The sequence below is a fragment of the Lepisma saccharinum genome, chromosome 1 (genome assembly GCF_977018435.1).
Source record: "Lepisma saccharinum chromosome 1, izLepSacc3.1, whole genome shotgun sequence".
Classification (NCBI taxonomy): domain Eukaryota; kingdom Metazoa; phylum Arthropoda; class Insecta; order Zygentoma; family Lepismatidae; genus Lepisma; species Lepisma saccharinum.
In genome coordinates this window covers 92684380-92695501 of record NC_139229.1, presented here as the reverse complement: position 1 = coordinate 92695501, position 11122 = coordinate 92684380, and the positions used below count along the sequence as shown (strand labels likewise).

General features: G+C 37.3%; 1 protein-coding gene across 1 annotated transcript in view; it reads left to right on the top strand.

Annotated features, from left to right (window-relative positions):
- The first annotated feature begins 4173 nt into the window (after positions 1-4173).
- LOC145984317 (cilia- and flagella-associated protein 43) overlaps positions 4174-11122 on the top strand; it is a 100824-nt gene continuing 93875 nt past the window's right edge. Inside the window, exons 1-2 of the mRNA XM_083117976.1 lie at positions 4174-4314; positions 5025-5290. Of these exons, the coding sequence (XP_082974102.1) occupies positions 4277-4314; positions 5025-5290 (304 nt within the window). The 5' untranslated portion in view covers positions 4174-4276. The remainder of the gene's footprint in view (positions 4315-5024; positions 5291-11122) is intronic.

The window sequence follows — 11122 nt, the reverse complement described above, 5'->3', positions numbered from 1 at the left end:
AAAATGGACTCCTTTACACAGAAATAAACTTAATACTCTTATAACTACATAAATGTGCTATTAGAAGTGAAATGTTAATTCTGTGGAATAAGTGTAGTTTTTAAATCAAATTTAGGATTATATTCACAATTTTAAAACCAAAATGTCTTTTTATATACCACTTTTCATTCAATTTTTCACCGCTATAACACCGATATTTCATTTTATTTACCGCTTTTGAACCCGAAATTGACTCCGTTTTTGTACCGAAATTTTGCTTTTTTATTTACCAAAAATATGTGCCTCTAATTATTATGTAGTAGCAGTCGTATTATTGTTATTGTCAGTTACAAGGACATTAAAACTTTAATTCATAGCAATATTAGGTTAGGACCTTACTGAATGAATGAAAATGAGATAATTATGAAGTTTACTCCCCCTTTAGAAAATTGTAAACTTTGCCAGAAACATATGAAATACATGGACGTCCTGAATGGGGGCAAGGGGGCACACTCCCCGGAAAATTAACGTCAACCTAAAATTATATATTCGCTGCGGGACGGCGTAGGTTCGAATCCGGCTCTGGTCGGAATTTATTCGGCCTACGTATAGGGCCGATGGCAACCCACCATCGTGAGGAAATTGGGGAGCTCCGAGTGAGTGAGCGTAATCCGGTCACTGAGACCTACTATAACGGCTGGGGATACGTCGGGCTGACCCACCGACTATTCCAATACTGGTTCAAGATCTCCAAGCTTAGAGGTGACAAAAGGAAAGCGTGGGAGGGAGACCGGCAGTCGGTAGGTACGCCTAGGCCCTTCATGGGCTGTTGCGCGACGGATTATTATTATTATTATTAAAATTATATATCATATGACACATACAATTTAATTTCATTCACAGTGATTTATGTTAATTTTCTAAATTAATTATCAGGAACGTGATATCTTCAAACGAAATTAATGTGTTTTTTTGAGGGGGCAACACTTTAGGGAGAAAAATGACCCAGCTGGAAAAAAAATACCTTGCTTTCCCCTCCATGACGAAGTACGGAAAATTTTCACACATATAAACTAGCTGAGTTTCTACAAAAATTTTCAAACTTAGAATGATAATGGGAAGATATGAATTATTACACGAAGCCAAATTCTTAGAGTTCTAATCAGTGGCGTAGCGAAGTTTCCTGTGCCCCCTTGCAACTAAAACATTTCGAGCCCCTGCAGAAAATTGAAATACCTCGTCACACTATAGCTAAAAACATCTAAATTAATCTGAAACAAGTAACAGATGTAAACTATGTGGTAAATTTGTCTCAATTCTTATTTGAATATGAAAAGGCTTGGCCCCCTTTTTGGTGCGATGGGAAGTTACATTTTAAATATCACACATAAAACTAATATTAGTGGTAATATTTCATGAATTACCAAGTTTTATTGATTATTGTGTCGCAGTGCCGGCGATTGGGTTACAAAACTGGGGGGGGGGGGGCAAGGGCAGTTTAATTTTCCTTGGTAAGGTTTAGCATAGTGCGGAAGCAAAAGTGGCAAAAAATGGGGGAGGCAACTGCCCCCTAATCGCCGATACTCATTGTGCGGCAATAAAAAACAGACTGGTTGAGCAACTGAATCTTCCTACTGGATTCATAACTGTAGACAATTTATACTCTAAGGATTCCGACAAACGGTATATCTATAAAGGTGGGAAATTAGGAATTTCTTTCCTATTTGAGGCGATCAGCAAGCATTTCTGAGGGCCCACAGGTTAAATTGCCAAGACTCCTCTGATTGAGTCAGTACGCCCCTGCTTATTATTTATGATATGTTACTGGTAACCCACTCGACCACATCCCCCATAAGAAAATAAAACAGTCTAAGTTTTTTTGTGGTGCCCTTTGACTCGTACTACAATAGAGTAACTCTGTTGATACGTATTCTAAGTTCATCGACAAGAAAAAATAGATCGTGTGTTCCAATTTAGTGCTCACATCAGTGAATTTCGAGTTCAAATTTTGTCATTGTTGACATGCTTTTTGTCTATTTCGTATTATTATTATTATTTTTTAAATAACCGACACTATTTGTTGGATTTGTGAAATTATATAAAATTTCAGGAGCTTAGAGAGACCAATTCGGGGCCCCTACACCTCGACCCCTCTCCCCGCATCGCGGGGTGTGGCTGCTACGCCACTGGTTCTAATTATAGTCCATTTTGGGGGGTTGGCTTCAAAAGTTGTATTTTTTTCATGATTTGGATGAAGTGAAATAAAAATCAATTGAAATTGTCATTGCAATAACAATAGTAACAAAATGTACTATTAAGTGCTGCAATTTTAAAAATACTTTAAAAAACACAATTTTAAAATCATTTAGTTTCAGGATTACAATTCTTTACACAAAGATGCCAGTATTACGAACAATTGTCACTTTTCCATCTCAAAAATTATGTTCTGAAACAAAAAAAAAAAAAAAATGAAAAAATGACGAATAATGATAATTAAAAATAACTATACATGTTTCCATATATTTCTTATATTACGTCGCTTTTGTGCCTGTTTATGCTAATCGCGACTATGAGAATGAAGGGACACACATACATAAATAACAGACTTGTAGTCGGACCTTCATCCTCAGGTGGGTCAAGGCCTCCCCGATGGCGCAGTGGTTGCGTCGTCGCCTTGTAATCAAGGGGTCCCGGGTTCGATACCCGGTGGAGGTACAAGTGGTTCGGATCCCACTTTAAACTGTAGGTCCAGTCCCGATTAGCCTTACTGTGCATAAAGTGGACTTAAAACACCAAATCAACCAACCAATCAGGTGGGTCAACTAGCTACTCATCCATTAGTCAGCAAAGTAGTTTAATTTTTTAAAACAACTGGAATAAAAACAAAATAGCACGCCACGAAACACTGTTCAATTGTCATTACACCATTAAAAAAAAAGGCGTCTCCAGATAATATGTTCAGATATGGAAATTATATAAAATTTTCGATTAGTCACCATTTCGAATCAGTTTCTACATTTGTTCTGAAAACAAAACAAAGCATGTCAGGACTGGCCCACTTAAATAGCCTTATACAATACATTTTCAAAATCATTTATAAGTAGAACAAAACTTAACAGGGACGTCGTTAAGAGGCGAACGGTGGGTGGAGGGGTGGGGACAGACTCCTCCGAAACTTCCACGTGTACTCAAAACTATCAGTGGCTTAGAGGAAAGTTTATAAAAACCCTGCAAATTCTTTACTTAGATCACAATCGGTTTCATCCTTTTTGCTGACTTATGTAATATTTCAAAAATACTTCTCTATGTTAAAAACTTGTATTATATCATGAATATTATTATAAATAAATAATAATAATATCCCGTGGCTCTACAGCCCGTAAGGGCCTTGGCCTATCTCCCGACTGCCAGTCTCCCTCTCACAATCCTACCTAGGAGATCTTCAATCAGTAATGGGTTGACGTGTGGTCAGTACGCCGAACCCCCAGCCGTAAGAGATTTCCGAGACCGGATTACGCTACTAATCCCAATAGCTCCCCAATTTCCTCACGATGGTGGGCTGCCACCGGTCCCATACACAGGCCGAAAACACAGAGACTGAACCCAGGCAGACTCGAACCCAAGCCGTCCCGCAGTCGGAGCCCAAAGCAGCGCCTTAGACCGAAAGAGAGAGAGAAAAAAAACCGCATCAGCCTTACTACGTCCCTGAAATTTACACATACACACAGTGACGGTGATTAGGGTGGGCAGTTACCCCAGTTTTTACCACTTTTACCCCCCACCCCTACTCTGCTAAACCTTATATACGAGGGAAAGTAAACTGTCTTACACACTATAGACAGAAAGTGTTACAAAAGCAGAGGAAGAAGGAAACAAAGATATTGAAAAAGAGAGAAAGCAAAAAGATAGAAGGTAATAAAGAAAGGGAAACTATTTATTAGAAGTCTCATGACCACTGAGCAGAGTCCACCTGAAAATATTGCACCAATTTTCGAGCCATTAACATATATATAATCTGTTCTTGAGCCCCTTTGAGGATGCCACTGCCCTCACACTGGCAAACGTGACGTAATCGAAGCGTGTTCATTGCGTTTTCCGGACGAACACACCTGTAGAAATTCCGCCTTTACCTGATCGAAGTTGCCTAGGTTACAAACGCGCGCCATTTTTCAACATTCAACAGGTGTCGCACCATTTATCAGTACTATGTTATCATGAGTTTTAATGATCTTGATCGTGACTGAAGTATGACATATTACAGGCTTTGTGTTAATATGTAAATGTCACAGTAACAGCAATGAATATACCGACAAAATACTACGAGACTTCAACGGCGTAAGTACACATTTTAAGACATATTGGGACCAGGCGCGTTTCTGCCCCTGTATAGGAGGCCTATTCCCACGAATAGTATCAAATATTTTATAAAAGTTGTTATGTAGGCTATATAGAAAATTAGAGAAGTGGGTGGACGGTATTTTAGCTTCTGCTACTTCTCTCTGAAACGCAGTGTTCAACACTGACGGAACCTTTCAAAAGTATCTTTATCTCACAAAATACTTCATGTACACACACATATACTTACATACAGTTGATTGCCCTAACTACTTGACGGAGGTATTATCAAACTTGACCCCTCCCTTTCTCAAACGTCCTCGACGCGAAAAATGGAGTACACAAAGTACTTAATGTGCACGCATATATCATAACACAGTTATTTAACTATTTGACCAATATATTACCAAACTTGCCTCCCCACCCCATTCCCTCTCAAAATATCCTTGACTCGACAAAAAATAGAATACATAGAGACAAGTGACCTCTTGAAGCTAAGCTACCATTATGAATAGATGCATTTTAAGGGGAAAAGTTTCACAACCATATTTTTATTTTCAGTGTATTGAAAAAAGAACATAGGATTGATCTCATGCTAGAAGTTGAAAAACTGGTTTATTGTGGAAACTTTCTCTTGAGCTGTTGATTTTGTGTGTGAAATTACGTTTGCTTTAAAAATGACATATTTTAGATTTTTTTTCTTCATGCAGATGGGTCAAGTTTGGCACAACAGAGAAGATGGCCATGCTTGGAACGGATTATTTAATTCTGAAGAGTAGCTGTTACTTGCTTTTCTACAATATTCATAATAGCAAAGAGATTGTGTACAAAGCAAATTCACCAGAGACTGGGGATGGAGTGGATGCCGTTGGAGGTCACCATCGTTTCCCCATTTTTGGATTTTCGGAAAAGTGTCTTAATCCAAGAGTGATCATCAAAATATTTCCATCATTCGAAACCATTAGTGATTTGGAAGGTGAAATATTCTAATGAATATATTTTATTTTTATATGTATTTGTGTTTTGTTATTTTATGTTAGTTTTCTACCTAGGTTATCACAGTAATTAAGATGAATAATAATTAGATTAAATTGATGAAGGAACCGGAAATTAATTCTGGACCTTAGGTAGCAAGATTGTTAATCAACTAATCAATACACTCAAGCACCACAGGGGTATTTAAGAAAAATAGTACACACACAAAAAAAAAAAGAAAAAAAAGAGTCATTTCATTTCTATACCAACAAAAAAAGTAGGGTTACCAGACGTCCGGATCTTCCCAGACATGTCCTACATTTCATTTTACCCTTATGTCCGGCGTCCGGGAGAAATTTGAAAAATATTATAAATGTCCTTCATTTTGAGCATCACATAATATTAATTAAGAAAATACGTAACAGAAAAAAATCATGCAAGTTACAAAACTGCGCTTCCAAACTCAATACTAAAATTTATTTTGATTCAGTCATTGCCCGAAAATAAAAAAGTTTGTCCTGCTATTAAACAAATGGGAAAAAGGAAGCAATTACTGAACAAAGTTTTGGGACCACTTTCTGATAACGTCACTGTTCAATGCCTGAGCAGAATTTCTTGCCTTAGGGTTTATACTGATGGAACAAGGTGTTGCCCATTCTTATTCATATTCAATATAATTTGATTGTAAAGCAGGGGTATATAGAGCCAAGTTATTCAGGGTGTCTGCCAGTCAAGAAAGTTGTGGAAGTCAAGAAAAAGTAAAGAAATCAACATGAAGTCAATTAAAAGGCAGCGAATTATTCTTGTGGTCAAGAATTTTTGTTATCATAATGACTGAGTGGTTGATTTAGTTTATTTTACTTCACTTTTTTCTGTCCCTTCGGTTAATCGCGAAGATGAGGATGAGATGGTGGTAAGATAAGATGGATGAAGGGACAGTCGCAAACATATAGGGACAACCGACACAAGCCCCACATAAGATTATACTGGCTGTGAGTCCAGATGCCAAAGCCTCACTTTTCTGCCAAACACAGTTCAGGATGCATTAATACGAGAAAGTATATCTACTAATTTCCAATTTTACCTAAGTAGGAGTCGAATAAATAAACATTAAGAAAAACTAAAAAAAGGTCTAAAAAAGTCCAGAAAAAGTAAAAAAATTGGATGTGTTATTTTGGTAGACACCCTGTTATTGAACTAAAACTACACAAGATGAAACTTCTGAAACCATTTTAACTTATGGTAATTGCTGAATATTTGTTTGCCATTACAGGTCATAATTCAAATGTTGAGAGAGTACTTTCATTACCATCAGCACAACAGACTCATGAGAGAAATTATTTATTCATAAAGTCTGTAAAATGTTTGGTATACTGATCCCTATAATTTCAGAGAGTTTGATGACTGTCCACTAAACCTGAAATTTTGATAAAAATTGTCTTCTCTGAGAAGTACCACTTAAGTCATGTAGTAAGAGGTGCATTGATTAGTTTGATTGCAAGTTCTGAAATTTTGCATTTAAAAATTCATTAACAATTCATTTTTTTGAAACTGAAAAGTGTCATTATTCAACTACTTTCTAACGTGTTCTATGTATTATCTATTGAGAATGTTTTGTGTCCTACATTTTGGGACAGCATGTCCAGTGGTCGGAAGTAGCGCGCTACTTGTAGCGTCGCTACTGTAGCTAGCTACAAAATTTGTAGCGGTAGCTGTAGCGGCACTACATTTTTTAAATTGTAGTTGTAGCAGTAGCGAAGCTACAAAATTCCTGTAGTTGTAGCGAAATTTTCGCTACAGCTACATTTTTTCTCAGCATTTTGAGGTAATTTTTTAATGTGGCAACGGCGTCAAAAATAAATGACAATATTGCTTACTTTTGCAAGAGACTCAAAAAGACAGTCCATTACATGCAAATACAGATAATCTAGATTATAAATATCTTTATATCACAGATTATAAATAGCTGCGTAATTTATTTCATTAGCATCTGAATAATTCTAATATCCAGATAACTAACTGGCCTATATGAATATATTCAGGCTAATAGCCATTTATTTTAGCTGCATCGCTATTTTGGGGAGAATCATGCTGCATTTGCTACACCGCCAGGAAAAAATGCCCTGTTTGTGCCACCCCTGGAACAAATCCTGTGGATATCGATGGCATAACAGACAGCAAAATATGGATAATTACTGTGTAAAACACAACTTACAGTGCAAAAACGGGCGATCCATTTTCTACTAATCTGACAAAGCAATAGTGCCAGCAGTGGCGGAGCGTGGCCTTTCCAACAGTGTAAGCCTAGCATGATGAAGGCTTGTGTTTATTTTTGGGCTGGGTCAGTGATTTATCCACAATCATCAATCCCTCCCCCATTTTTTCAGAACACTTCCCTGAAATTTTTCACAAAACCCTAATTTTGGCACTAAATTTAACCTTACACCCTTTAAAAACGAAGTTACACTAAATCAGATTAAATATTCTGGATAAATCCCTGAGCCTGGTGTTTTCTTTGCTAGGCTGTATATCTCCTACATTTCAACTGATAATTACGTCAGTTTTATTCCTATCACAATGAGTAACGTAACCATAAAAAAATGCAATGTTAGATAAAATGAAGAATAATGATAATAAAGAAATGAAAACAGAAAGAAACAGAAAAGTGCTGAATACTTTTTACAACCGCTTCATAACCAAGTATCAGCTCGTACCATGAATCACAAAATCGGGGCACTTTATTTTTTGTTTCTGTTACCGTGCCTGCTAGAGAAGTGGTGGGTGGGCCTACCTACATCCACAAGTGTCTTCTTGGCAGCAAAATCCTTGCTGGACAACGGCGTCTTCAACAAGTTCTCCACCCAACGCAGAATCATACTCGTTTTCTTTCATAATGCAGTTGTTGTTGTTCACTATAACACTACAGCAGAGGAATGACAGCCCCCTTTTCAATGGATGGAAGTCGCAAAGAAATACCGCGAGACTTTAACCACGCACACAACACATGAAAGGGGAAATAAAAACAAATCACATCCAAAAGCGATCACTGCTCAATGCACTGATGTTTCGGACTGAGAGGGGAATATCCCTTTCGGACATTAATAAATGCCCTCTCTTGCCTTAAAATTCCCTTATATTTCGTAAAATAAGAAAGACAAAATAAAATATGAAAGAAATGCTCGCTAATTCTGAGGATTTATCCAGAAATTTCTGTGAAAGGAGATGTAAGTGCTATCTAAGGGTAGTGTAAAAGAAAATCCTGCACCTGAAAGACCATAAACAGCCATTTCGTACGTTGTTCGAAGAGTGTTTAAACCACGGACTATGTAATTAATAATATTTTGTTCACATTTGACATTAGATTTGTAAAACTGGTTCAATATTCAGTTTTAATTAAGCATTTTAATTTTTGAAAAAGTTATTGCACTTGTTAGCTCAATTACTACCAGCTGAGTTCAAATATAAACGAAAAACAGAAATCTTAATATTTCCAATGTTTGTGCTCTCCTACAAGCGAAAAACAGAAACAAGCGTTTGTATATCTAATTTTCCCGTTTCTCGCTCATTTTTAGATGTTTCTCCTTTTTCCCCTTCCTGTTAGTTTTTTGCTTCAGAATTCCCTGTTCCTGGGGGGAAAAAAACCTCCTTGAAACACCACTGGCTCAAATTTCCTTTGCAGCCAACCATTCATTCATACCCGACAACGCTGGAGAACCCTCCTCTTGCAGGACCTGAGTCTCGCTCGCGCGTGTTCACGGTGAGCCAGTGAAGCCAACCCAAGCATAATGGTGCTAAATCTCGCACAAGTTTCAAAAGTCGTTTGGAAGTTGGGGATATAAATGAAACAAGAGGGCCGCTGTTCGTGGTAGTTGAATTTTCTCAAACTTTTCACGTATGACGTCGAACTCATCCCATTGGTTGAACCATTCGAATTTATATTTATTTCTTGTTACAAATAAATATTAATAATATGTAGATCGCAGAACAATTTAGTAGTATGTAGCATAATTATGGAGTTTAAACGAGACCATGGATGTTCAGAAGGGGCAAGGGGAGGAAGCTCTTCCTGGAAAATGAATGTCAACCATAAAAGAATATATTTCACACATATCATTTCATTTCAGTCACATCAAATTATGTTAATTATTGTAAGGGCGTTGCAGAAAAATGTTAAATTAAAATTGAATTTGTATCTTTTGAGGAGGCAACTTTATTATGGGGAAAATATACCTAGTTTACCCCCACCCCTGAAAAAATTACTATGCTTAATCCTCCCTGGTGGAAAGAAATACTGCGGATATCCATGAACAACACTTTTTGTAAACATAAGGTTTGCAACGCTGTTGTAAGCCTCTGGCCGGAAGGTTTACACACGTGGGTTTTGGCCCGCTCTTCTCCAGCCAGAGAACAGGCCTTGCACCCAGATGGGGTAGGCACTGCTCGTTCGCGGTCAGAAATTTGTAAGGCAAAATTCAGAAGGCTTACAGCTTTCCACAAGCAGAAGGCGGGAGATCCCAAGACTACAATAGTCTTGGGGAGATCCCATGTGCCGCCTGGCGCTGAAGTGTTGCAATCTAACAAACATGATCTCGGACACTGGTGTCGACCCGATTTGAACTTGGAAGTTGTTTACGAATTTTTGCCAGATAATAACATACAATTTACTAGAACTAATGAAGTGTAAGCCCGGCTTACACGGCTTACATGGACGCTCCGCGCCTGAGTGCCAGCAATCAATGGTTCAGTATGTTAACAGCATTGATCATTGTCAGTGTATAGGATCACACCGGCAGGAAATTATTGTTACAAGAACGATTGTTTCTGGAATTACAATTATTTTGGTCATGATATTTGTTCGCAAATTTGAAAATTACAATATGTTTAGAACACTCGGGTTTACACATCAGTTTCCTCAATATATTTTATCATATTGTAAAAAAAACGTACAAGTTATTGACTTTCCTGTAGAAATGACATTTTTTTGTTAAAATACACAGTTTTCAAATTTATGTATTTTTCCTACTTTTGCGTCCCTTTCCTGTAACTTTTTCTAATCATGGCAATGAGGATGCATTGTTTATTTAGTTATTTTCTTATCTAAGGCCGTTTTCTGCCACTTTTGGCTAATTGTGAGAATGGGGAAGAATGATGAGTGGGGAATAGAGGAGCAGGAGGATCCCATCTTCCCAACTAGGAGTCTTTCCTAGTGTTTGTTTTGAGTCCACTTTATGCACAAATCAGCTGATCGAGACTGATACGAACCACCATGTGCCCTCCACCAGGTATCGAACCTGGGGCAATTTGAATACAAGGTGACAATTACAATTTCCACTGTGTCTTCGGGGAAGCATTTTCAACAGAAAGACTTACGTAAAGCATTGTTCCACCTGTTTCTCATTTATACCATTAGAAGCATCCCCCAACTATCCTCAAGGTTCGAGCAAATATCCGCCATCCCCCAAATAACATTCTGTTTAAGTTAAGAAGATTAAATTGCTACATATCACATTTTTATCTTATTCCCATTTTGTGCAACACGTTCTAGTTAATTTCGATACATGTGATATTCTTCCAATTAATTTTAAAAAGACGTCTGTCACATAAATATTTTTCAAATGACAATCAGAACATCACGGATACGTGTAAGACCTAGTTTTTTGAATTGATATGCCACTTACAAAGGTACTTTATTCTCAAACACTTTATTAAAATTATGTAACTGAAGTAACACTGCTATAAAAATTATAGAATGAAGGGAATCATGGTAATAAATAACAGAATCTATTTTTCAGTACGTACAACTATCATACTAGGGCTTCTTTTGAATAGCCAT